This window comes from Fusarium fujikuroi, chromosome FFUJ_chr02 (genome assembly GCF_900079805.1).
Source record: "Fusarium fujikuroi IMI 58289 draft genome, chromosome FFUJ_chr02".
Lineage (NCBI taxonomy): Eukaryota > Fungi > Ascomycota > Sordariomycetes > Hypocreales > Nectriaceae > Fusarium > Fusarium fujikuroi.
Window position 1 is genome coordinate 2,531,584 of NC_036623.1, and position 27,462 is coordinate 2,559,045.

At 37.4% G+C, this 27,462-nt stretch overlaps 7 protein-coding genes, besides 2 other annotated features; 5 read left to right on the forward strand and 2 right to left on the reverse strand.

The window, feature by feature from the left end:
* Positions 1 to 481: 481 nt before the first annotated feature.
* Positions 482 to 576, reverse strand: a tRNA (tRNA-Ile).
* A 981-nt stretch (positions 577 to 1,557) lies between these two features.
* On the forward strand, positions 1,558 to 2,576 carry FFUJ_04527 (uncharacterized protein; the record flags this gene model as incomplete). XM_023572176.1 has 3 exons in its annotated part: positions 1,558 to 1,680; positions 1,725 to 2,031; positions 2,080 to 2,576. 3 exons carry the CDS (start codon positions 1,558 to 1,560, stop codon positions 2,574 to 2,576), a joined length of 927 nt encoding a protein of 308 aa, XP_023426349.1.
* A 554-nt stretch (positions 2,577 to 3,130) lies between these two features.
* On the forward strand, positions 3,131 to 3,825 carry FFUJ_04526 (related to large-conductance mechanosensitive channel; the record flags this gene model as incomplete). XM_023572177.1 has 4 exons in its annotated part: positions 3,131 to 3,279; positions 3,329 to 3,529; positions 3,577 to 3,721; positions 3,769 to 3,825. 4 exons carry the CDS (start codon positions 3,131 to 3,133, stop codon positions 3,823 to 3,825), a joined length of 552 nt encoding a protein of 183 aa, XP_023426350.1.
* Positions 3,826 to 4,289: 464 nt separating this feature from the next.
* Positions 4,290 to 5,022, reverse strand: FFUJ_04525 (uncharacterized protein; the record flags this gene model as incomplete). XM_023572178.1 has 2 exons in its annotated part: positions 4,290 to 4,692; positions 4,745 to 5,022. The coding sequence occupies 2 exons, from the start codon at positions 5,020 to 5,022 to the stop codon at positions 4,290 to 4,292; spliced, it is 681 nt and encodes a 226-aa protein (XP_023426351.1).
* Positions 5,023 to 6,309: 1,287 nt separating this feature from the next.
* FFUJ_04524 (uncharacterized protein) lies at positions 6,310 to 7,388 on the forward strand (the record flags this gene model as incomplete). XM_023572179.1 has 5 exons in its annotated part: positions 6,310 to 6,392; positions 6,642 to 6,668; positions 6,754 to 7,048; positions 7,106 to 7,174; positions 7,323 to 7,388. The coding sequence occupies 5 exons, from the start codon at positions 6,310 to 6,312 to the stop codon at positions 7,386 to 7,388; spliced, it is 540 nt and encodes a 179-aa protein (XP_023426352.1).
* Positions 7,389 to 8,624: 1,236 nt separating this feature from the next.
* On the forward strand, positions 8,625 to 9,372 carry FFUJ_04523 (uncharacterized protein; the record flags this gene model as incomplete). XM_023572180.1 has 3 exons in its annotated part: positions 8,625 to 8,783; positions 8,834 to 8,985; positions 9,033 to 9,372. The coding sequence occupies 3 exons, from the start codon at positions 8,625 to 8,627 to the stop codon at positions 9,370 to 9,372; spliced, it is 651 nt and encodes a 216-aa protein (XP_023426353.1).
* A 1,181-nt stretch (positions 9,373 to 10,553) lies between these two features.
* Positions 10,554 to 10,657, forward strand: a tRNA (tRNA-Ser).
* A 1,413-nt stretch (positions 10,658 to 12,070) lies between these two features.
* On the forward strand, positions 12,071 to 12,803 carry FFUJ_04522 (uncharacterized protein; the record flags this gene model as incomplete). XM_023572181.1 has 5 exons in its annotated part: positions 12,071 to 12,153; positions 12,209 to 12,295; positions 12,346 to 12,483; positions 12,538 to 12,595; positions 12,678 to 12,803. 5 exons carry the CDS (start codon positions 12,071 to 12,073, stop codon positions 12,801 to 12,803), a joined length of 492 nt encoding a protein of 163 aa, XP_023427170.1.
* Positions 12,804 to 13,090: 287 nt separating this feature from the next.
* Positions 13,091 to 17,910, reverse strand: FFUJ_04521 (probable retrotransposon HobS hobase; the record flags this gene model as incomplete). XM_023572182.1 has 4 exons in its annotated part: positions 13,091 to 15,562; positions 15,688 to 16,700; positions 16,823 to 17,340; positions 17,420 to 17,910. 4 exons carry the CDS (start codon positions 17,908 to 17,910, stop codon positions 13,091 to 13,093), a joined length of 4,494 nt encoding a protein of 1,497 aa, XP_023427231.1.
* Positions 17,911 to 27,462: the final 9,552 nt, after the last annotated feature.

Below are 27,462 nucleotides of genomic sequence, written 5' to 3' on the forward strand. Positions count from 1 at the left end.
CTCTGTACTCGTCATACGTGGGTCGTTGGCAACGTGGATCATCAATAGGTAGTTGACGACGCATTCTTGGGTCAGGGAACTCATTCGATGGTGTGACTCTGAGTTCAGCGCCTGGGAAAACGAGTGTAGTGCTGTAACTTGGTTAAGTAAGCCCGTGAGAATATGTTCCTATAGAGGGATCGGCTGTGCAAGGTAGTCGAGCTTACAATGCTTAGTGTTACTTGGAGCCTTAAGGTCGAAGCAACTGGGATCACGGTTGCCTTTGGACCAGTGTTCAGTGTGACAAAGAAAGACTCGATTATCGATAGTCAAATACAAGTCTGAGTAACAACTAGTTCATGCCTGCTCACAGTGCTACATACACTACGTGTCTATCGTTACTCAACGCCAGCCACTTGATCACCAATCAACATCACGACCACAACCACTCTTTGAGAAGAGCAAAAATCGACAAAAAGAAACATCCGGAAGGCGTTGGGATTGCTCCCGCCAGGGCTTGAACCTGAGACCTTCGCATTACCGAACACTCGGATTGAAGTATTAGTACGACGCTCTAACCAACTGAGCTACGGAAGCCGACCGGATAGATGAGCGGATGACCCGCTCTTGGATGCTGAGTGGACGAGGATAGTCAGAATAACAAGGTTGGAGGACTACGGATGCTCCGTACGGTCGAAGGACAATCTCTCAGTGTCATCGACACTTATCGCTAGAAGAGAAGACACGAAGCAGGTCTGAGCAGACTGACGGCCACTGAGTTGTTGATTCATCAGAGTCTTTCGCTCTTGCAAGCATCAAAGAAGCGAGGCAGTGAATCACGTCTCGACCGGGCCATCGGCAAGCCTCACCCGCTTTCGCTATGCACAACTCTAATGAAGATATTCAGGGTCCATATCCATCTTCGATTGGGTCAACTGACCCATACGGTCCACCATCAACAGGACATCAAATACGAGAAAGAGGCCTCTTTCACGAAATAAAGAACAAACATAGAAACGATGATTAAGCAGACCCAATTCTTAACCCCTGTTCCCTTTTGTTTCACACGCGTCCACTGCCGATTGATCAAGTGGCTGACGTCCATCCCAGCCCCGACCCCTGCACAACCGGTTTTCCCAGCCATTCTTGATGCAACCCTCAAAGAAACCCCAGCCAAGAAAAGAAACAAAAGAAGCAGCCCAACCAGTGACGCAAGCGCTCAATGTATGATTGGTCTGTTTCGGATTTGGCCGTTGTTTGGGGCCATGATTTGCACGGCGATGCGCTCATGAACACGGCCTTGAGCTTGTTCTGAATCTCTGGCGTTTGTGCTCCTTTTAGCTTGGCTTGGTAGACTCTTCTGAAGCTCTGTGCGCGAATCATCCTTGGTTATGCGCTGTCGGAGTTTGCATCATTGATGGCCAGGGTCTCAGTACTAGCGAAGTATTTATTTCACTACACCACCCGCAAAGTCAACACGAATTCCCCGGTGTCTACTGGACATTCCTTTGAATTGTTGATTTTCGTATTTCTACAACTTGAAGACACTCCGTTTTCGCAGTATCATACGCCTTAACCATGTTGTCGAGGTTCTTCGTCCTCTTGCCCCTGGTGTTGTCCATGGTGGCCTTTATCCTCTCAATGCTCTGCCTTTTTGCTGGTCACAAGGAAGGGTTTATGGAAGAATACTCTGTTGCACGGGTAGGTCTGAAGCAACTTCTCAAAAACTCAGGCTGACAGTTTAGCTCAACACTTCAATGATTGGCCATAACGTTCTCGACACTGACAGCGACGCTTCTTCTAATGACAACGATGAAGATGATGGCTTCTTTGGCAAGGTCACCGACAAGTGGAACGAAGTCAAGGACGATGTCAAGGGAAAGATCAACGATATCACTGGCGATGTTGCAGACAAGCTGGCCGACACTATTGGTATTTCGGAGTGGTACTCCATTCATGTCATGGCCACATGTGATGGACAGTACAAGCCGAATGCCACGAGTCCTGGTGCTGGATATAACGTCACAAACTGCACCAACTCTGCCCCCGAGAGTGAGTAGAATCATATCTTTCGATTCACAATGAATGCTAATCTTGTAGAACGCTTCAACCTCACCGAGATGCTCGACAAGCAACTCGAAGTCGGTCCTTTCCAGATGAATCTTGCTGACATCAACTGGCCCGATGACATCCAAGATTCTATCGATCTTCTCAACACGGCTCTCCTCGTTACTTTCGTCTTCTACGTTCTCGCAGTGGGATTCTCCGGCCTCGCCATGGTCGCGAGCGCCGGCGCATTCTTCCTCTTCGCTCGGCGCGGCGTCAACGCCGTCAACGTCATTCTTTCGGGTCTCGCCGCACTCGTGCTCCTTATCGCCAGCATTCTCGTCACTGTGGCTGGAAAGAAGGGCGTAAACAAGATCAACGACGTCGGCGATGATGTTGGACTGTCGGCGTCTGTGGGAAATAAGTTCCTGGCGCTGACTTGGGCTGCTGCTGCTCTCATGATTATCGCAGCTATCTACTGGGTCATGCACTTGTGTCTTATGCGACGTGAGAGGAAGAGACAGTGGAAGCCACGAAAGGGAAGCTATTAGATTTGATGGGACATGATGATTACCTAGACTGATGATTGGTTTTTGTTAACCAGAGTGGGCGCGACTATGATACCAAAGTGTTTTTACTTTCCTTTTGCAGTTTCAAAACGATTCCCTCCTTGGACTTTTATATACAAACCAGAAGATTGGCACATCTATATAGTCAGACAGTAATTCGATAGCTGGCCTATCTAATCTCTAGCCCTGCTGGTATGGCTATCTCGAGGCTCTCCCAATTGATTGTTACTTTCGCGAATATACTTACATATACGGATAGACTATAGATTTATCTGTAGGGCGGTAATTGGTGTAAGACGGTCAGTTACCCTGTAAGTGCCGTTGAGTGCACATGACGTCACAAGCATCAACCAACAACCGCGTGTAGCGCGTGTCACTTCGGCACCCAGTCCTTGATTCTAGCTTCCACAGCCGAGCCATTATAGCATGGTAGCATTCTGGCTATCTGAACATAAAACCATACTTGATCATTTGACTTTTCGCCCATGTCCTGGCTGTCTGGCCTTTGGAGAACATCACGTCCAAACTATCGCGTCATGCCTGGTAGATCTCACGACGAGGAGTCTGGCTCGGGAGAGTCAGAGTCCCTGCTTGGTCGAGGCCACAAGAGAGTTAAGCGCTTCTGGGAAGGCTTTGTCGACTTTGCGTTTCAAGATGATATCCTCAAGATTGCCGTTGGTTTGATGTATGAAGTCTCCTGGATTTGCGGTGAAGGCGACTAACACGCTGGATAGTCTTGCGGCCGCTTTCACAGATTTAGTAAAGTCTTTCGTCAGCGATGTATTGATGCCCCCTATCTCGATTCTCCTCCCACTCAACAGAAACATGGAGGAGAAATTTGCCGTTCTGCAAAAAGGACCAAACTACAACAAGACAACCGGCTACAACACCCTTCATCAGGCGCAAGACGACGGTGCCGTTGTCCTAGCATATGGGTAGGCATTCTCAAAGTCTTTAGGATATCCAAACTCACAGCTGGTAGATCTTTTGTTGGCCAAATGATATCCTTTCTCGTGCTGGGCATCGCTCTCTATGGACTCGCGCACTTGTGGCAACTTGCTTCATCCGAACCCATCATTAAGCACACAAAGAAGTGCAAGTACTGCAGACAGCGCATCAACGAAAAGGTGAGACAGTCGAACCTCAAGATGGGCTTGCGGCTAACACTATCTAGTCTATTCGCTGCATCCAGTGTACCAGTTGGCTTGATGGACGAGAGGACCGCAACTGAATTGACTATGAACATCTCGTGCGCATACGTGATACCTTTTGCTTCTTGTCTTTCTGCATTGCCGTGTTGTTCACAGATTGCTCATTCTTTAGCGAGATGTTATGCATAATGGTTTCTTTATCATGGCGGCTATTGGTAGACTCAGTCTTATTGCTACCATTTGGAAGTGTTGCTTTTATAGCACAAATACCAAGAGGCTCATACTACGTTCAAGCTGATCCACCGTGACTCAATGAGTGCCATCTTCAGTATCCATTGTCCAATACGTGACATGCGTGGCTGGCTGCCAGGATAGAGCTATTGTCAATAGTGTTATAGTGTGGCGCTGATTGCCGAAACCTTACTTCGTCGATCGATTGTCACTAGATTGACTCTGCATGCCATTCATAATTTGGCCCCGAACTAATAAATGTTTAATTAGGCATCATTACTACAAAACGCTGGTCCAAACCACATGCTCGCATCTACAGCAACATAGCAGCACCACCAACAACAGCAGCCGCAGCCAGAATAGCATTCTGGGTAATCATAGGACCAGCAGCATTGTCGGAGCTCACGGGAGTAGCAGCAGCATCAGAAGAAGCAGTAGTAGCGTCGGCAGTATCAGTAGCCTTGGCTCCAGTGTCCTTGGGCTTGTCGGCAGAAGTAGCCTCGGAACCAGCGGCCTCGGTAGCGGAAGCGTCGTCGTTGCCGTTGAGCTTGTTGACGCCAGCGGTAACAGTGATGGGCATGAGAAGCGACTTGTAGCCACTCACACTATCGGTCATGGATGTGACATCGGTGATACCAGAGAGGACTGCAACTTGGTGGACGGAACAGGTAGCGACATCCTTCTTGGGGTCCAGGACGCAACCCATGTTTTGCTTACTGGTGATTTATTAGGCATTGAAGTCATGAAACTTGTGAATAGGTAACTTACATTTCACCACCATCGAATCCATCAACATCAGGATGCATGGTGTAAGAGTACTCAATGGTAGATGGGCCACCAACAATGGTGCTGGTGCTGGCAAGACCGCAGTTTGTCGCCTTCGCATCAGGGCAGTGAATAGCAAGAGTAGTCGCGCCGCCCTTCACGGCAACAACAGAGCCCTCAAGAGGCTGAGGATCGAACATGGGGAGGAGGAATTCAACGGTTGTGGTCTGGGCCGCAACAGTGGCGAGGGCACCAGCGAGAAGAGCAAGAGATCGAGCCATTGTGAGTATTGTTAAAGAGTGACTGTGCAGCAAATGAACGAATGAATGAATGTATTGGGTTGAATGCTCAACGAACGACGGTCGACTAAAGAAAACGACGAAGCAAGCGAGGCTTTAAGAAAAAAGAGACTCCCCTATTTAACTAACGTTAGTTTCCAAAGTGTCAGAGACTCACCGGTTCCTTTGATTGATTGAATCCTTCGGCGGCCGCTTAACGACAACGCTATGCTCGAATTAAACACTCCGATACCTTATTACGGACTTAGACAGGAGATTAAAACGGCCCTGGTTCCGAGTATCCGCCTTGGTACCACCCACCCGGGCCTCGTAGGGCGGGAGAAAATTGGAGAAGATGCGCGGGTGATGTTCTATAGAGGAAAGTTAAATATATTGAAGTCAATGACTGTGTCAGTGACATCCAGGTGAGATACTATGGGGGGGGAGGGAAGCTTACCTTCGTATTTGGCGTTGAAATGGCGTCTGTCATTGACATAGCCGTTGGGGCTATTGATCCTTCTGGTGAAGCATTGATTGAATCGAGTTAGTTTTACGGGGGTGGCGCCTGTTAGACCACTGTTAGATCCTAGCTCTCGATTCCCTGAACGAGACCCATGATGTTGATAAGAGTCAAGCTTCGGGGAGCAAGAAAACATCAAATACTGATATAAGGTGTCAAAATAAACTCAGCTAAAATTATTCTAAACTAAAAAAAGAGATACACTAAATCTATACTAGTCTACCTAATTCTCTTCATAGTTTAGGATCAAGATCTCGAGTTTTCTTTCATCCCCTAGTTGAGGAACAGGCGAGGTACTGTTAGAGCCTCTCGCTAAGGGTCATCCTTGTGAGGCTGCCTAGCATTATCTGCAGATCAAATCGCCTCTTCAAATTAGTAATATACCAGTTAAAAGGAATGATCTTTGAGATGTTGCCTGAAATTTTGACTGGTTTTCTGAGAGGAACGGTAGCTCCCCGGCCTCTGGGTGACATATATGTGAACTTTCTTGGTCAATGCAAAAAAGACTCTCCTACCATCCAAGTATCCTGATTTTGAAGTTGTCGTAGAGATGTTCCACTCAAAGAAGATTGCGAAGGTGTCGTTGAGGCGATGGGCCTGTTTGGTTCCATAGGGCACCAAAGTGCCACTATAGCGGTATAGAGTCGAAAACTTGATAGATCAAACACGATGGTATATTTACATGGTCCTTCAAATAGATCGTTTGGGTCCGCAGGAGAGGAGGCATTGCGCTTAGCGAGACACAGTGCACTATATGACATGAAACAGATATGGATTCAGAACCATTGGTATCGGGATGTGAATCTCGTAGCTGTATAGAAGATAATGAACCAAACGAACAAGCTGCTCTAAGGTATTTGCATGTAAAAAAAGGAATAAATACGAAGCCCAGTGTTTCGATAGGGATATCATCGATGTTTAAGATAGTACTAGGAGCTGATCTATGTGAATGCTATCCCCTCCGTTCTCAACTCAAGACAATGTAAACTTACTGTCACTAAAAGGGAATGTAGACATCCCCAAATACTTTCTGTAAAAAACTCATGATACAACGGCAATAAAACTATGTGTAAAACTTTGGGATTCTTTGTGTCTATGTCAGATATATTGCCCCGATAAAGAACAAACTGTAAGTCAGCAACCTTCCACTAGGCAGGAAGGAGAGTAGGATCAATAAGAAGACGAAGTGTGAAGGTCTCTCTAAACGTATCAAGTTCAAGTGTATTTTTTACTGAAGCTTTCAGTAAGACACGAGCTCTGAATTTAGTATTAAGCAATCATGTTGTGACAGTCGAGTTGTTGATCGCCACTTCGGCCTACTCCCACGACGCCGTCTTCAGCGACCGAATGAGTGTTCCTTCAAGATATCTCCGAATAGACCTTCAGGTCTCAATGGACTTATTCGACAACAGTGCTCTCAGTGATACCATAGACCTTAAAGGGATGGTCTTCGATTCGAAGGTTCGACCCATCCGCGACCGTAAGACTGGTCAGTCGCCACTTACAACGGTCAGTTATTCTCACACCCTCTCTTATAACGCCTTGATCCCACTACTATTATAAGAGGCATGTACTTCAGCCCTGAGCGTGGCCTCGTCAAGCAAGCTATCAAGATCTCCCAGCGCTAAGTTGAGGGTAAAGTGAACTTTGTCGTTTATAAGCTTTGTTAATCGTTGGACGTTCCAGCGAAACCTCTAACCTCTACTCTGCCGATGAGAGCAGCATGGATACTCTGTACATGGACTGGACTTCTCAAGACACATCTGACTTCATTGCCATCTAGGCTATCCGTCTCGAGAACTACGGTGCCAGGAGGATCAAGGACGACAAGCCCCTTGCCGGTGTCTAAATGCAGCATGGCATGACGGCTTGGACAGAGGTTGCCATACTTACGCGGCGCAAACCTGTACGGCTCAATGTCCGCCGCAAGTAGTTCATGCTCGCGTTTATAAGAAGAAGAGAAGAAGAAGAAAAAAACTAAATTATTGATGCCATGCTGACTCGTTATTAGTACTTGTTGTACTTGGAATGAAATAGAGATAGCTCGGTCACTTGGTAAGACAGGACCCCTCGCCGCGCTATAGATCGTAAACCTGTCCTCGGCCGTTTCCATACCTTGTTCCTGGAAAGTTGAGCTTCAACCTCGATCGCGGCGATTGTTGCATGGAGACTTGGCAGATATCCATGCTGTCAGGGGGGGCATTTTTTCCAGCTGAGTTGTGGGTTATGAATCACAAACATGATATCGTTTATCCCTGATAGATACTAGAAAATGATCTTACTGTTATACCTTCATACGGAGTATTACATGAAAGGTTGAATGGAAAGGCCGCATTTGGTCGTCAATCATGAATCCATACTAGGAGATAATTGAATGTTGGTGGCCGGAACAGCAGACTTGAGGCATACAGCAGTATCGGAACCCCCGATGTGTTTTCTGCATGAATCTTGAGAATTAAACTAGATACACCTTTTCCCTTTCGTTTTTTCCATTGCTCGATTGTTACTGTTGTTGGATGCAACGTTCGTTTACTGGGATGTCACAAAATTGGATCCTTCTTGGCACTCAGCGTCAGTCTTGGCATCGGATTCTAGACAAAGCTCAGTCTTGGCGTGTCATGATAAATTTGTCCGTCTGACATTTCCTGCAGCCGATTTCCGCCTGAATATACCAAAGTATATCATCGTTTCTGATTTAAATGTTTCGTTCTTTTTATATCCAACTCTTCTAACGTGCCCCTGTTTCGTCGAACATTTTACTCGCACCAAAATTTCATCACCACCTGTTAGCTCACAACCTCAACCTCAACCTCGGCCGCCCAGACCTTGGCACTCTCCGCTGATGCTTGGCTGGCCTCTGGCCCCTCCCAACCCGGTTTCTTGAGAAAAGGAGCTGTTAAAAAGGTCGTCATTTCGCGCTCGAGCAATTCTTGTCTTGACTTATCTGCGCATACCTTGACGATAACCCTTGTTTGCGCGCGCATCTTTGTAACCACAGATCTTCGCTCTGCATTTCCACAAGCTCTGATTGGCTAGACTCGCCTCTACAAACTCTTTTCATCCCTGCGCGACGAGCTAGTCAACCATGTCCCCACGCTCCAAGTCAGTTTGGCTGGCGCTGTTGGCTGCGAATAGCTTCGCATATGCTAGCGAGGAACCGCCTGCTGTAACGACAGCGCCTATTTATCTGCCCTACTACGACGAAGACTCGTGGTCTCTTGTGCGCGGTAGCGTCATCTCAAGCGTGAGTTGACATTCTTTGCAAACTCCATCATAAGTGCTAACACACGCCAGGATGCGAAAGCTAAGGAAACAACATACACAATATTCTGTCCAGATACAGACGACTCAGACCCTCCAGAGTGTGATTTATCCCTTGAATTCCCTTTCGTTTTAGTTGAAGGGCCTGATACTGTTCGCTTCCATGGCACGCACACCTCAAGACTGTATGTTCTCTGTGTACCTACAACACACCAATGCTAACATGGTGCAGCACCGCAAATCTAGAGTGCAACCTACAAGGCACGACAAGGGCCACCTGTTCCGGATACTCTAGTTTCAACGAGGGTTATAACGATGGCGTGCACACAGGCCCAACCGAAGTGACATGGACATCAACTTATTCCGGCAGCGAAGTAGAATGGGGTGTCCTGACAATGGGCGAACTTCCCCATGACCCGGACCCTGTTACTGCAGCTTCGAGTACACCGACGGACTTTGTGTCCATGCCGATAGCTACAAACGGCGATAATGCTGGAGCAAGTTTGAGCGTCTCCTTCAGGGCTGCTTTACTTGCTGCATGTTGCACTTTGGTGGTTGGTTGGAATCTTTAAGAACTGGACTATTTATTGATGAGAACACGATTTATGATGGGTTTCAGGAGCAAGCGAGCAATTTTCCTTGTTAAGTTTTGATCATGTTTAATACACCATGCTCTCATATTAGCTAATATTAGTCAAAATGATAACAAATTTGACGAGCCAGAGTAATATTGTCCTAAGACGAGCCTGAGGTCTGTTGAGCAGCGTTCTAGCGATGGATTCAGGGGGTTCTGATACCTCAAGGCGTCGGGCTTGTTTTTCGATATTATCCTGTAATTGATGGTAGATGCTGGTTCATGCATACCTGGATGTTTCCAACAGAAGTCTATTCAACAGAATGATATCAGGTGACCATTACAAGACAGGGCCGAAATATAGCAAATCCTTAGAGTAAGGCGAAGGTATATAGCGGGGAACACTGTCTAATAATATAGCAAGTGTCCTCATGCATTTGTATAAAGACGTTTACAGAAATCGCGTCAGGTGAACCAGAGCTGCTTGTTCGGGACGCCATTATCAGGCGAGGGCAATGTTCGACTACAGAGAGTTGAGCTTCAAGTTTCAGCGTAATCGAGTGGAAATGATAAGTCAGAAATCTTCATAGGGAAGAGAAGAGTTCTGTTCTGACCCCGTTCTTCATGTACGGCCGGATGCTCTCACGACCGGATGGCAATCTCCACTTTTCTGGCCGGAAATCCCGGCCGGACCGTGACGCGCCGAAATGGCAACATTCGCACATTGTTACAAGTACTCTTGGCACTTCAGCTTGAGTGAAGCTCATTGGTAACTTTTGGAAGAATGTCCATGAGTGGAAAGTTGTTGATGCGGTTGAACTATGTGTGCCACAGCTGGTGTGGACAAGCCGACTGTGGCCAGTATCTGCATAAGCTTTTTTCAAGAACGACCCTTGCTTCTGAAGAACAACATCAGTGAAGAAGTGACCGGAGAAGTCAGAAGACCTATTCTCAGACGGTTCCAGCAAGCAACGCTATCGAAAACTCAGAGTGACGGTCACAACACTGTAAATGGAAAATGTGCCATTGCGATCTCAATTCTTGGAATTCCTTATTGGGTTTAAGGCTCAGAATTATGGAGACTTCGTGCTTAAAGCTAGAGTATCCACTTTCAGCACAGACGTGCGGAAAATCCCTCAGAATCCAAAATAGTCGATTCCAACGCCATCAACAAAACAGGGCACAGTGGCCGAGTGGTTAAGGCGATAGACTTGAACGGGCCTCCTAGAGGTTCTAGACATCTATTACGTTCGCGTTCGTAGGTTCAAATCCTGCCTGTGTCGCTACAGCTTCATTTTTGCGTTCCAAACGTATTCTGTTACTTGAAACTTCAGCCATGAATCACACATTCAGTTTTGCACCTACGAAGACGCTTTTGGGATGACAAGATAGACACGAAACAGTAGTTGGGTTCTGTCTTTTGTAAATTTGAATTACGCTGCACAAGTGTTGAGATATCACATCTTGAACTTTCCTGTTGATCTGGTTACACAATGGACTGCATTGCTGGCTGCGTAACCGCTCGCATTAACGAATGTTGATATACATAATGTTATTTGAATGCTTCTCACTATAGATAGATAGCTACCAAGGGTTGTCAAAGAAAATTGTTCATGCAATTGATGTATTTGCGTTGACATACATACATATTGCTGGTACACCACCTGAGTTGGCGAGTTAGTTTATCACTACGATCTGGCAAATTTTAAGCGAGCTTGCTTGATACAACACAACGACTTTGAAGAAGCTCTGTTTATCGTCGGGATTCCATCCATTTGCTGATGTTCTCAAATAATCAACTCAGGTGAGGTTGGCTTTGTCAATTTCCTCTTTCGGCCACATGTACGGTGTCGCTTAACTTAGCTCGGTCCTTGCATTGAGGATTTGTTGGCAGAGAGGGATTTCATGATGCCACTTCCTTCCACTTCTCACTGCAGACTTCAATAATAACGTCCCCCACCCAAAGACTGGCCACCTTATTGTTGAACCGCTGATTGAATTGGTGCTTGATTGAGGTTATTTTTGCTATTCTGGCTAACTTGAAAAGCGGGGTAATTTAGTCACATAACCTTCTCTATAGGGAAATGAGGTTCCTTATCAGATAACGCACTGCCTCTTATCTTAGTGGGTTTAACATACCCCCCCAGATTTGCCAAATTTGGCTGATCTGAAGTTGCGTTTAATTAGAATGAAAACGAGTAGTCTTTGGAGGAAAACAAAGGTCCCTTCCTGAAAACGATACTCGTTTTAGGAAAATGAGAGTCGTTTTAAGAAAATGAGGTGTCCTTTCGTTATCTTGTACTCGTAGCCGGTCATTCCACTTTGAGTCTTGGTCGGTAGGTTTCCCAGATGAATTTCCAGAATTTTGAAAATGAGGTTTGATGGTGATTCAGGCTGGCGGTGTCTGGCACTGGCAGCTCAGAGAATAATAACCATACTGTTGCCCCATGATTCATTGCCTTAGTAAGCAAATGCAGCTCGTAGAAATGAATCTTATCTCTTGTTGTGAATTTCCTTCTCTTCTTTTCTCTTCAAGCTTCACCACCATCAATCGGTATGTGATATCTGCGCGCGCGCTGCGCTTGCGCTTCGCCATTTTGCTTTCTTTGAAAGGAGCCTCGTTACTGACTTTTGAGCAGCATTTCCAGATATATATTCTCCCGTGTCGCTTTTTCTTCTCCGTGCTCCGTTTCGCGATGCCTGACGATCCAGAAGGTTCGTCGGAGCTCTCCGACCCTCCCTCGTCCTCTGAGGAGGAGAGAGATGAAAACGCACCTCCGTAAGTATCAACGCAGTTCGTTTCATGGTTTCGAGGTGCTAAACATTTGATTTAGTCGTCGTCGCCGTGGTCCCTCGTCTCGCAAGCTCCGTAAGGCCCGCGAGAAGAAGCAGAAGGCTGCTGCTGCCGCAGCAAAACAAGTGTAAGTTTTCGAGCTTTGTTTTCAGGTTACGACTTGCGAATTAGTGCTAGCGATGCTGTTGAGAGATTTCCGCCCTGCCTTCCTTGCTTGAACAGTGCGACCGGTGGTCGCAGCGATGGGATTTGTTATGCTGTTCCTGGGCAACGTCGCTACGAGCGTTGCGTTGAGGGTGGCTCCTGCAAGAAGATGTACGAGTCTTGTTTCCTGGTTTTGACTCTCGTTTTCCTAACTTATTTGTATAGTCCCAAGCCTGCCTTGCCTGTCGCTCTCTACTTTCTCGACTACTGCCGCGCCACCCCGGTCCTACCAAGGACCTTGAAAAAGTAAGCTGGCGCTTTGTTTTCTACTTTTGAGACTCTTTCTGACTTAGGTGATTTTGTAGGACGAGCAGAAGATCAAGGAGAAGCGCCGCATTGCGGCTAAGGTTATCCTCGATGGTATCGCCGACAACACCTTTCCTGATAAGCACGACATTCGCCTTCGCGAGGCGGGGGTGAACTTGGGTTAAGCGTTTCGTTTTTGTGTTTCGGGGCTCGTTTTCGTCGCGGCGCTAGGCGCCGTAGGTATTGCCTTCGGGCATTTCATGAATTGAACGTCTTTTCGGGGAAATGCCTCTCATTTCCTTTCTTTGTGAACTTGTGAATTTTTGTAAAACTTGAGACAGTCTATTTCCTTCAAGGTAAATTTGTGACGTTGTGGTTACTCTGTCAGTCTTCTGTAAGAAGTGTCGTTTCCCGAAAATGAGTTTCGTTTCCCGAAAAGGACCTTCATTTTCCTAAGAGGACTCTTGTTTTCCTAAATTTTCAACTCCTCTAGGATTTCCTCAATCGTTCTTTCCGCAGTAACCTTTTCTCTCCTCATTCGGATTTTCTCTTCAATATTCACAAGTCCAAATTGCTTGCAGCTTTCCTTTTGTGAGTGGCCCTGGAGTGCTTTGGTCATCCCGTCTGCAATCAATTCTGAACTTTGTTTATACTGAAGAGATAGGGTCTTTTGTTTTAGTTGTTCGCGCAGCCAATGGTTGTGTACATCCACATGCTTCAGTTTCGTCTTTAATTTTTGTAGTGGATTCTTCAAGAGGCCGATCGTTTGTTTATTGTCACAAAACAGTTGGAGATCGATCTGTCGAGTTTTTGAGCAGAGGACGAGGTGCATTTGGTCAATTGGCAGCTCGAGTTGTAGTCCTTGGAGGAGCCTTTTCTGAAATAGACCTTCCTTTGCTGCTTGTGAGAGTGCCAATAGCTCCGCTTCAGTTGTTGATGTCGTTACAGTGTCTTGTTTATTGGCTCGCCATCCTATTAGACCTCCGAAGAGTTTCATTGCATAGCCTTGAGAGCTTTTGCGGTCTAGGGAATTGTCTGCAAAAGATGCGTCACTGTGAACGTCGAACCCCTCTCCGGGACCAAACTCCAATGCATAGAAACGAGTGTCGTTTAGGTAATTGAAAACTCGATTCACCGCCTCCACATGTTTTTCGCTTGGGTTGGTCATAAAACGTGCCAGTCTTGATACTGCAAATGCGATGTCCGGCCGAGTAATTACACTGGCGTAGAGCAGTGACCCTATGGCCCTTCGATACCAGGCAGTTGTCTTGTAGCTGGCGGTGCCTTCATTAGGGAGGAGTTCTTCTTTTGACATTGGAGACGCGTTTGGCGTTTTTGAAGTGCTCTGTTCGCATATCTTTTCCACGTATGAGATTTGAGTTACCCAGATGTGCCTTGAGCTTCGATCTCGAATGATTTCCATTCCAAGGAACCATTGAAGCTCTTTTCCTCCAGTAAGTGTATACTTTCGTTGGAGTTGCTCAATAGCCTGAGAGGCACTCTTCTCATCTTCTCTCTTATATGCAAATACTATGTCGTCTACGTAGAAGAACATAAGGATATTCTCCTTCCGATAGCAACATGGTTCATTTGGGACTTGATTCCAGCCTTGAGCCTCGAGGGTATCTCCGAGGTCCATTTGCCACAAAAGAGGTGCGATGCGCAGACCGTAAAGTGCTTTGTGTAGGAGCAGTATTCGATCCTGTTTCTCACCACTCCGGTAACCGGGTGGCAGCTTCATGAATACATTGCTTTGCAGTTTTGCATTTACAAACGCATTCACTGCATCGTACTGCAGGAGCTCTAGGTCATATTTTGCAGCAATTGCTATAAGCGTCCTGAATGACTTTCCAGCAAGGGTAGCAGCATATGTATCATCTGTGCTTGACTTATACTGTTGGTCTCCTCGAACTACAAGCCTTGCCTTGCATTTTCGCAGGTACCCATGTTTGTCAAACTTATATGTGAAGACCCACATACAGTCAAGTACTTGCGAGTCTCCAATTCGGGGATCAAGCCTCGAAATCTCTGACCATGATCGCATCTGCTTATGACTCTCCAGATGGTCCTTTTGCGCTTGTTTGAACTCCTCCTCGAACCGGTGACCGGTGAGACTTCCAAAAGAGCTTGGAGCCGGTGGCAGATTCCTCCGATGGAGTCTCTCCTTGTCTGGAACGAGGTTCATATGGCTCTTTTGCGCTTCCCATCTGGGCTTCAGTCTTCCGCGGATGTATCTGCTCCTCGTTGCCTTTGTTATCAGCTTTCCTTCTTGCTTTGCAATTGGTACAGCCATTGTTCCGGCGTTGAAGGCTTGATTGAGGATTTTCAGGTCCACGTCAAGTCCTTCTTTTCTTGCAGGTGACTGTATTCCAATTTGTGCTAAGAAGCTTGAAAATGGGCTTTCTGGAGGAGTAGGTAAGAGCTCGAATCGAGCTTGAGTGTACTTTGTACCATCGTCTTCTTGATCCTCTGTTGGCTCTGCCTCTTCTGTAGGCAAGTCGTCAATCAGATTTTCGAGAGTCGATTCTTGGCTTTCAAGCTCGTCTGGGCCCTGAACAGGTTCCAAGACCTGATCGATTTGCTCAGTGTTCATAAGTGATTGCAATCTCACTTGTAATTCTTCTAGGGTTTCTTCCCCGATCGTTTCTGTCACCTGTAACTCGTTAGCGCTGAAGAATTCTTCCTCATTAAAGATAGCATCTCTAGTGATATATATCTTATTAGTCAGGGGGTTCCAGATCCGAAAGATGTTTTGTGAGTTATATCCCACAAGGTATCCGATCCACGCTTTTGGGTTTGTTCTTGATTGTAGGCGTTTATCCTTCTGCTGAGCTGACTTTGTCATCGCAAAGGCTTTGCATCCAATCATTTTCATATGCCCAATACGAGGTTGGATGTAGTTTTGCGAGCTTTGAATCGCAGAAAAGAAGCTTTCGTACGGAGTCTTCCATTGAAGTCCTTGTTTTGGGGTTCGATTCAGGAGATAGACTGCGGTGCGCATAATTTCAGGCCATAGGCCAGAGGGTAATTTGCTGTCGATAATGAGTAACCGCACTTTTTCTTTCATACCCCCCCAGAACGCTCGCCAGAGCCGTTCTGTTGTTGTGTGCGTGGTGCACTTTCTTCCACTTGGATACCCTTGTTTTCGAGCCATGCGCGGGTCAATCCGCCTTTTCGCAGCTCGTTATCTGTTTCGATGATTCGTAGTTTGATGTTGTACATTGTTTCAAGCATCTGGGTAAAGTGTTTTAGCATTGACAGAAGGTTCTCATCATATCGATTGGTGAAATAATAGTCCCAACAGAGACCTGATTGACGATCTGTAATTATTCCGCATGACGAGTACTGGTGTAATCCTGGAGGATAGTCGTGAAAGTCAATTGAGACTCTCTCTCCTGGATTCGAGTTTCGTATCCGAGGTTCGCGTCTCTCTTGCCTCTTCATCTTTCCCAATCCGCATACGTCACATTCGATTGTAGACGGTCCCTTGATTCTCGCTCCTATGGTATGATTCACAAGGTGTTCAAGACTTCGAGGGCCTGGGTGTCCTAATCGGCGATGCCATGTCATGGCCCTTGCGTTGTTTGGCTTTTTCGCAGTCCATGAGTTGTATTGCAGGTGCCTAGTTGGAAACGCGGCTTGTTTCCCGGTTTTGGGAATGTAACTCATTACATATTGGTCGTGTTTAAGCATTAATTTGCATAGTGCCTGACCACCTATGTGTCTGATCACATCTGAGTTATTGCGCTGGTCCCACCAGTACCCAATTTGGCGTAACCTCCTCAGGGATATAAGGTTAGTGCCCATTTCTGGACAGTATGCAACGCCCTTCAAAACGAGCTTTTGAGGCTCATTTTCCAGGTTGCATACTTCTAGTTGTACTTCCCCATATCCTAGGATTGGTAGCCATCTTGACCCTGCAAAGACGCCATCCCCTGCTGTTGCGATCCCTAGTTTCTTGAACCTTTTGGCACTGTTGAAAAGATATGTATTGTAGTACCTGAGTCCAGTATGGCCGAGGTTTGTAACGGGTAATCGCTGCTCTTTATCATGAATGCAGCTGTCTTCTCTGAGATCACTGGCTGAAACCTCGATAGTCAATCCGACTTCTCTTTTGAGTCTTGTTTCTCCTGCTGGAGTTTCTCAAACAGTTCTCGAACTTCCTTCTTGTCCTCAAGCCGTTGTTCCCAGAGATCAAGCTGACGTTGTGATGTAGGGTATTTCTTTGGGGCCTTCTCAGGGAACGCCACCCAGCAAGATGTCGTGTTGGCGTTCTTGTGCTTCTTCTCGCATAATATACACAATTCTAACTCTATAGAAGCCCGAGGTCGTTTTGCTGATCCTTCTCTGCCTGGGCTTATCTTGGTTTCTCCCGTTGATGATCTGCTTCGCTTCCTTATTTCTGGGGAGGAGTCTTGAAACGTGGTTTTGAAGCTCCCTTTTGCCACCTGATTTCTAGGATTGCGATCGCTTCTCCTCTTCATTGATTGAATTTCCTGGCGAAATTGTGCAGAGAAAGTTAGCGGAAGGTAGGTGCCTGCTTCAATTGCATCCTTATTCTGTCCTTGTTCAATTCGCAAGAATATCCTAAATTGAACATCCAGATTCTGCTGTAGATCCTCAAACCATGTATTTGAGTGTTGTGCTTCTGCGACCCCTCTGAGCTTTGCAATTCTCATTGCCTTTTCCCATGAGGTAATCCAATCTTCCCAGTTGGTTCGACTGTTTGAAGCCAATTTTAGCAGCTCAAAATACTTGTTTTCGAGCTTGTTTTCTCCTTAGCGCATCGTCGATCCCACACGCAGCTTTCAGGTTCGTATAGAACATCGAAATATTGTCATGCTGTGTGGATTCGTTCATCGCAGGGGAGCATGTTTCGACGTAGTGTGGATTGATCTTTTCAATCATCCAATTAAGGACATTCCTGATTCCATCCGCTTGCTTATTATATCTATCAAGATCGCTCTTATATATTGCCATCGATGCCTTGTATGCCTCTTGATCCTCAGGCACAAGTTCGACGTACGATGTGGCTGGATCCGACGATCTGACTGTAGACTGAGAGGAATTCGTGGAGCGGGAACGAGCTTCGTTTTGCTCTCGCGCGAGGTAGTCGCTGAACTCAGGCCTCCTTGGCTCTGTGATCCTTTTGTCTATGAACTGAGCAGGGGTATTGAGCCTTCCCAGTTCGTAGACGCGTTCAGCGGAGACTTTCATAATGTATGATTGCTCAAAGGAGTCCCAGTCAGCGGGTCCATTTAGAAGGTATCCTTTTCCGGTCGATGGAGGCATGTTGGATAGATGTTATTGGTTTCTTTCGAAAGCGGTTCGTTTTGTCGATTAGCGACTCGTTATTGGTAGTTACAGCTGTACAGTTGTGTACGACTCTGAGACTCTTAATTGTTGAACCGCTGATTGAATTGGTGCTTGATTGAGGTTATTTTTGCTATTCTGGCTAACTTGAAAAGCGGGGTAATTTAGTCACATAACCTTCTCTATAGGGAAATGAGGTTCCTTATCAGATAACGCACTGCCTCTTATCTTAGTGGGTTTAACACTTATTCTTAACCTAGCCACCTAATTTATATATACTTTAAATAGTTATAACTTTATTAATTTAATTCTAATTAATTTTAAATTAATATTAATTAATTTAAAATGCCTTTTTTTACTAAAAAAGATATAAGTGCTATACTTTAGATAGTTATAAATAGTATATTAATAAATAAAGTAGCTAAAGCTTATAGTATTAACTATTCTATACTTTAAGGTTAAATTAAAAGAAGTATAATATTAAAAAAAGCCTAAAAACCTTATTAAAAGCTCTTTAATATTTAAGAAAAGAGTCTTTAAGATTAAATTATTATTTAAGCTAATTTAAGATACCTTATATTATATTAATAAGTTAAAGAGTTTATTAGTAAGATTGCTATTTATAATAGCTTTCTAGAAGGCATTAAAAAGAACTAATTATAAGACTTTTTAGGATAAAATCTTAATATTAAGATATTAAAAGGCAAGAAAATTAACTTTAATTAATATTATAGAGCTTTTTTTAAATTAATAAAGGCATTCTTTATACTCCTTATAATACTAGTAATATACTTAATTAAATAAGAAAATAGATATAATATTAATAAAGTTAAAATAATAAAAGAAATAAAAATAAATAGTTTATTTTTTAATTATTAGTTAATAATACATAAGAATCCTGACTAGCGGGATAATAGTTAATCCAGGCCTTGGTGTTATCCTAATAATATCACGGCCCACCTTTAAATAAACCTGCATACCTCTTTAAATACTATTACCTTATAACTAAAGGTGATTTAATATTAAATAGTAGTAGTTATAAAAGATCTCTAGTAACTAACTATCTATAATTAGCACTTTAACTACTATTAATAACCTTTAAGCCTACTAAATGCATTTCTAATATCTTTAGCATTACTAAATTTACTACTTAATAACCTTAATTACTATTATCTATATAAGCGCTATTAAAGGCATTATTAAAAGTATATATTATGCCTAAAAATTAATAATTATTTAATTAACTTAAAAGTTCTAATTAGGAAGTCATTATTGCATATATATATATATAATCCCTAATCCTTAATCCCTACTTTATATAGTTATATTATAAAAAAGTAAAAATTATAAAAAATAATATCTTTTATTAAATTTAAACCTATAACTTTTAGCTTTTTTAGCATTTATTTAAGAAAGTATAATTTACCTTATATAATTACTAATATATATAACCTATAATTATTTCTATTAATACACTTTCTTATAAAGTTAACCTACTTATATAATAACCTTACTTTTTTTTAAAATAATTAGCCTTTTTTATTTTAAATTATTAATATTATAAAAAAAAGGCCCCCTAGCTGTATTTACTTAAGTCTATTATTTAGTTATAAAAAATCTTTATAAAATACTAAATAGGATAAATCTATTAGCTATTTAATATTTACAGGCAAGACCTTCTAAATAGTATACTAGGATAAAACTAAGGCCAGAAGGTATAAGATAGCTTAGGTAAGTAGTGCAGTATTTAGTATAGAGTAGCGACCCCTTATAGTTATTAAATAGGAAAGAGTTACTATCCTATTAAACTATTACCTTTTAGTATATTATATCTTTATATTACTTAAAGTAATTAATATAACTATAGGTTATATACCTTTTAATATAGTTACTATATACCTTTAATTAATATATTATTTAGTATTGCCTTTTTATAGCTCTATATACTTAAGTCTTTTTAAAGGCTATTATAACTGCATTTTTACTATAATAGCTTAATTTAATTATAGTAATAGTCTTAATAACCCTATAGGCTAAAGATATAATATAGTAATAAACTCTTAATTATAATAATAAGAGAAGTATTTTAATAACTTTAAGGATAATTAATATTATAATGTATTACCTTTATTCTTATTATAATAACCTTAAGGGCATAGTAATACTTAACTTACTTATAATAATAAGTCTAGTAATAATAATAAAGATAGATTTAAAGCTCTATAATTATAATAATATAGATAATAATTAATCCTCTATAATCCTTATAAAATAAAAGAAGATATTATTTAATAGATTAAATAATATTAGAGAATTTTAATATAGAGAGTATATTTCTATTAAATAATAGAAGAGTATTACTGTATTAAGGCAGCTAATACTTTTACTATTTAAAACTTAAATATTGTAAATATAATATATTAAATATTATCTTAATAAATCTTTAAATTATTAATAGCTAATAGATTAATAGTACTACTTTAAGCTTATATTTCTTATCTTAAGTATTTTCTATAGTGGTAAGAAGAATATATTAAGGTATATAAATTATATTAATTTAATAATTAAAATTAGGCAAAATTAATTATAGTGTAATAATTAAATAATATACTTTTTGCTTTAGCTTCTATACTGTAAGTTCCTATTCCTTAAGATAATATATTAAAAGGATTTAATAATAATAGTGCCTTTTAATAATATTAAGAAGTAATAGTAAATACTACCTAATTTATAGGCAATTTAAGTAAGAAGATCTAAAAGGAGATATTTAGTATCTTTAATTTAAATAATCTAGATAATAAGAATAATTAAGGACTTATTACTACCTCTTTAGGTAAGACTATTTATATAGATATCTTTATATTTTATAAGCACCTCTTAGTATTTAAGTAATTTAGTAAATATAGTCTTATAGACTATTATATTAAGATACTATCTAGTAAAGTAAGTACTTAACTTATATTTAAGTTAGACAGTCTTAATTATAACTAACTCCTTAACCTTCTTATTACTAAATTTAGTTATAAGCTTACTAAGTAATTTAAGTATCTAGATATAAATATTCTAAATAAACTTTACTCCTTATACTATACTCCTAAGGTTACTATATATAGAATTATACTTACCTAGTAGGCTTAATAAAAGGCCAGTCTTATTAAGTAAATTAGATATATATAAGATAGCACTATTATTATAATATTATTTAATAAGATTAATATTAAAATTTAATAATTTCTTATATATTTTAATAAAAATATATTACTAATAAGCTTTATTAGATAGTATAAGTAGCGCTAAACTATAATTAAATAATTCTATTACTTTAATAATTAAGGGAATAGAAATAATTAGTAATATAAGTCTAGCTATTCCTTAAGCTATAATAAAGGAAGTTAATTTAATTAATACTTTTATAATAAGTCTTCTAGCTTATAATAATGTAATAATTATAATTAATTAAAATAAAATAACTAATACTAAAGTAATAAACTATTATAATTATATATAGATACTAAAAAGAGTAATAATAAATATAATAAGTGCTATTATAATAGTAATTATAATTAATATACTTATTTATAAGATAATAACTATATATATAAAGATATTAAGGAGGAAAAGAAAATCTATTAGAAATAGAAGTATTCTATTATAGAAGAAGAAGATAAATTTAGGCCAGATAAAGTTAATACTAATAGTAATAGCAAGAGTATCTATTTATTATAATCTATATCCTTTAAAGAGGCATATCTAACTTATATAACTAGAAATATATCTTATCTTAATAGTTAAAAGGAGCTGTTTTGCAGTACCTATTAGTAATCTTTCCTATCTTAAGCCATTCTTTAGGAATATAGCCTTACTAGAACCTATATTAAACTAACTTAGCTGGCTAGAAAGCAGGTACCTACTAAGTCTAAATAGTATAATTATTATTACTAGAATTTCCTATCTTAAAATAGGCTTTATTAATATCTTAAGATTGGTTATATATCTTAGATAATAATAGTATTTAAGTCTAAAAATACTTTTTAAGTTAATAAGATAATAGTTATATCTATAAATAAGACGTTAGTATATACTTATTATTAACTATAGGTCTATAAAGTTAATAGTAATTATATATATCTTAAATTTAATATAATAAGCTCTTTAGGAGGAAAGATAGTTTCTATTTATATTAATATAGGTTATAGGAAACCTATTATCTCTAGAGAATAGCTTTAGACTCTAGATTATACTATTAAATAAAAGATACCTATCTTTATTTAAGGAGTTAATAATAAAGTTAGAAAGCCTTATATTAAATAGGTAACCTTTACCTTTTATATTAATAGTCTTAATAAAAATAGTATAGATACTAGGCTTATAAAATATACTTATAGCGCCTAGGTTTAAAATAGAATGCTATTATCCTTTCTAAAAGTATTGCTTAGAAATAGATAGATAGCTCCTTATAGTATTAATATTATAATAATAGATAGATATCTTTACTATATAAGTCTTAAAGACTTTTATATTCTATTTACTATCTTTTAGCTTTTTTATTAAGTTAGCTATTATATTATTATAATATAATTAATAATAGTACCTGCTAGATAGATATATTTTATTTTAATATTATAGAAAGAAGTCCCTAAAGGAAAAATATTTATATTTAATAGCTGCATTATAGAAGCCTTTAATGTACTTATTAGCTTAGATATAGCTTTTAGTATAGTAATTATTAATAATTTTAATAAAGATATTACCTTTTAGAGAAAATAAAAGCTAGGAAATATTAAGGAATATAAAGAAGATAAAATATACTTTTTTAATATATAGAAGGCTGCTGCCCTTATCTTACTAGTAATAGCCAGTATAGTAACTATAGGGATATTAAGGGGTATTATAGATATTATAAATATTAAGATCTTATTAAAGATTAATCTTATATTAGAAATTAGTGCTATAGTAACTAAAGAGATTATCCTTTAGGCTATAAATATTCCTTAAGTCTCTATTTTTAGGATAGATAATAATTATATTACTATAAATATAATATAAGATATAAGAAGTGCTATCTTTAAAGATATTAAAAAAGTAGAATTACTATATAAATAATAGAAGAAAAATAAGAAAAAGTAACTACTATTAAAGGTTATAGAACTTTTTAGTAACTAACTAGCTGCCTTAATAGCAACTGGCTTAGCTCTCTCTCTTATTAGGGAGCTAGAGGTAACAGTTTTAGAATTAATATTAATAATACCTTATGTCCTGTATTAAGTATATATATAAAAGTAACTTAATCTTCTTAAGATTATAACTTAAGATAGAATTTATATCTATAATAATAGATCTAGCTTTATATAATAAGCTTAAGACCTTTATGCTAAATATATTACTCTATAAATTAATTTAAGACTTATTTATATACCTAAAGATAAGCTAATAACTATACCTCTTATAGATAACTAGTATAAATAGAGAGTCTTTTAAAGACCTTATGCCTATAGACTTAAAGATTATAATCTTATTAATTAAATCTTTAATAGACTTTATAATTAAAAGTAAATAAAATAAGTTATAAAGCCTATACCTTTTGCCGCTTCTATATTTATTATCTAAAGAATTATTAATAGTAAACCTAAAGGGAAAGCTATAGTTAATTTAAGAGCACTAAATAAGGTAATAATTCCTAATAGCTATCTATTATTAAGATAAGAAGATATTATTACTATATTAAGAGAAGTAATATATATCTTAGCGATTAATGCCTTATTATTTTTCTTTTAGTTTAAGGTAGTATTAAAGCATTAAGATAGATTTATAATTATAAGTTATAAAGGCTTAAAAAGGTTTATTATTACTTTAATAAGCTTTTATAATTTACTAGTATATACTTAATGCTATATAGATAGGCTTTTATATCTATATTAGAGTTTTTATTATATCTTTATTAATAATATTATAATCTTCTTAAAGTCTGCCATTAAGTATACTTAATATATAGATACTTTATTTAGATTGTTTATCTTAAAGAACTTATCTATCTTTTTAATAAAAAGCTAAATTAGTTATTTAAGCGCTTAAATATTAGGATTTTATATTAATACTTTTAGTCTCTTTATAATAACAGAAAGAGTTATAGCCTTTATTAAATTAAAGTTTTTATAGCAGCTTACTGCTTTTAAGCAGTATATTAAGGCTACTAAATATATTTAATATCTTATTTTCTATTATATTAAGATTATAAAGCCTCTATAGAAGTATAAGGTTATACTATTAGTAAAAGGAAGAAAAATTAATAAAATTATTAATAGAAATAGAGGCAAAAGAAAGTTATATATTAAGAATATATATTATAATCCTACTTTAGTAAAGAAGATTGCCTTTTAGATAATTTAAAAGTAAATTGCATTTAGTTAAAGATTAATTTATTTTAATCTTAAAAAGTATCTTTTTCTTTAACTAAATACTAGCATTTAAAGGGGATTTAAAGCTATTCTCTATTATATTAAAGATAGATATATTTAGAAGGAGGGGATATAGATTCTATTTAATATAGTTATACCTATTTACTTTATTAGCTAAACTCTATTTAGGGCTAAGACTTAATATAAACCTATAGAGCTAGAAGTAGTAATACTTATTTAGATAATAAAGTAACTTAAGGTATATATTAAATTATTAAAGGGATTACTTACAGTCTTTATAAATTATTTAGTAATAAAGTAGATTATAAAGAAAATAACTTTTAATATAATTAATATTAATAAAGCTAATTAATATCTTATTAATACTTCTATCTACCTTTTAGAGTATAATTTATATATTATTTATATTCCTAGAAAAAAGAACTTTATTTTTAATGCTTTTAATTGTCTTAAAGCTTTAGAGACTAATAAGAATATTAAGAGACTTTACCCTAACTATACTACACTTAATAATATATATATAGGCATAGAATTGCTAATATCTTAAGAGATAAGAGATAAATTTATTTAAGGATATATTAATAATATTAAGTATTTGCCTATTTTTAAGATAATTTTTAAAGTAAATAATAAGCTAGTTAATACTAACTGACTAAATAGTAAGGATGCTATTTTTACTTTAAAGTATAGTATGCCTTTTACTCTAAAAGATAGATTACTATATTATAAGTAAACCGATAGATATCTTTAACTTTATATTTTATATACTATAATTAATAAAATCCTAAAGATAGTATATAATAATTAATATTATTTTAATATAAAGAGAATAATAAGAAAACTATTAAGATTATTAATTTATAACTTAATTATAAGAATTTATAAATATATTTATAAATATAAGATATATTATCTAAAATAGATAGATTATTAGTAAAAAATCAGTAATTATATATTAATTTATCTTTCTATTATATTAATATATATAATTGCAATTAACTTTATTACTAATTTTCTGCTAGTCCCTTCTGCTAGAAGTCTATAGGCCATTTTAGGATTTAATCTCTATAATTAGCTTATAATGGTTACTTATATAGTAAGTAAATAATATCTTCTTATACCTAAATACTCTATATATACTACTAAAGATTAGATAATTGTATTATTAAAATAGCTATTTCTTGCTAATTAAGGTATCTTTAAGGTAATTATCTCTAATTATAATAGGAAGTTTACTTTTATATTTTAATAAAAGCTATAGGAGGTATTTAGCTATAAGCTTATAATAACTACTATATATTATCTTAAAGCAGACAGTTTATCTAAATAGAAAAACCAAATAGTAAAAGTTATGCTGCACTTTTATTATATTAAGTATCCTCTTTCTAACTAATCCTATATTTTTCTAGCACTTTAATAGAATCTTAATAGAGCTTATAATATAGAAACTAAAATAAGTATATATAAATTTATTTATAGCTTTAAACCTATAAATGCTTTTAATATAGTAATGCCTATAGAGGATATTATAGATCTTCTTTATCTTTAAGAAGTTACTTATAAAGAAGTATAACTGGCAATAGATTTTATAGTAATAAAAGGAAAGCGTTAATATAATAATAAATATTGCCTTATTACCTTAAAATAGGAAGATTAAATATATCTATAACTTTATAATAGATATTATCTTCTTAATAAACCTTTTAAGAAGTAGTCTTAATAAAGAATAAGTCCTTTTTTTATTAAATAAGTTATTAATAACTTAACCTATAAATTAAAAATTCTAAAGCAGTAAAAGATATATTTAGTAATTTCTATTAAGTATTTTATTTTTACTTATACTAATAACTATATTAATAAGTAACCTAATCCTATAGAGGGCAAACTAGTTAATAAAAATTACTATAAAGTTAACTTTATTATTAAATAGAAGATATAAAGATAAGGAAAAAATACTATACCCTTTAAAGGATTTCTTATATAATAGAAAGGCTAAAGTCCTAAATATAATTAGTAAGTAAAGACTGCTAATATAAATAAAGAACTAATAGAGTTATTTTACAAGAAGTATCTAGAGCAATTTAATAATAAATTACTATAAAAAAACAATTAGAAAAAGTAAATTCTAGTAAAGTTTACTTAAATAGATTAATTAATTATAGAATTATATTATTTAGAGTTATTTAATAAAGCTAAAGATAGCTAAAAAGGTCCTTTTAAGGCTAGCTATATAATATATAAGAATCCTAACTAATAGGATAATAGTTAATCCAGGCCTTAGTGTTATCCTAATAACACTACGGCCCACCTTTAAATAAACCTGCATACCTCTTTAAATACCATTACCTTATAACTAAGGGTGATTTAGTATTAGTTAAAGAAGTTAGTACTTATTTATTAGCCTAATTTTTATATTTAAATTATAATTCTTAAGTATATTTTAATAACTAGAAAGGTCTTAAGACCTATAGTTATTTTTAAGGGGAAAATAGTCTAATAATAATATTTCCTTAAAAATTTAAACTTCTTAAAAGACTAAAAATTTATATATAGTAATAAGGGCTAGATAAGCAATAAATTAGCATTAATTTAATTAAAAAAAGTCTTTATTCTATTAATATAGCCTAAAAAAAAGAATAAACCTTAACTTCTTATTCTTAATAGCTATAAAAGTTATATTATAGAAGATTTTCTTTAGAAATATTATAATAATAATATATATCTATTATTTCTTTCTATTTATACTTTCTATATCCTTTAGCTACTAGATATTATAGTTTTTAGTCCTCTAAAGAGGGTATATTATTATTTTCTTTTAAATCTTACTTCTATCTCTAATAACAGTTATATTAATAAGATTATATTTTTATATATTTATAATAAGGCTTAAAGAGAAGCTATTATAAAGTCTAATATAATTACTGGCTTTAAAGCTATTAAATTATAGCCTATAAACCTAATAAAGGTTTTAATAAACCTAATAGTTATAAAGATACCTTTTTCTATTATTACAGTAAATTTACTAATAAAAAAGCAGAATTTAAGTCTCTTAAAGACTTTCTATTTATCTATATAACTTTAGTAAGCTTTAGGCTAAATTCTAGCTTCTATAATA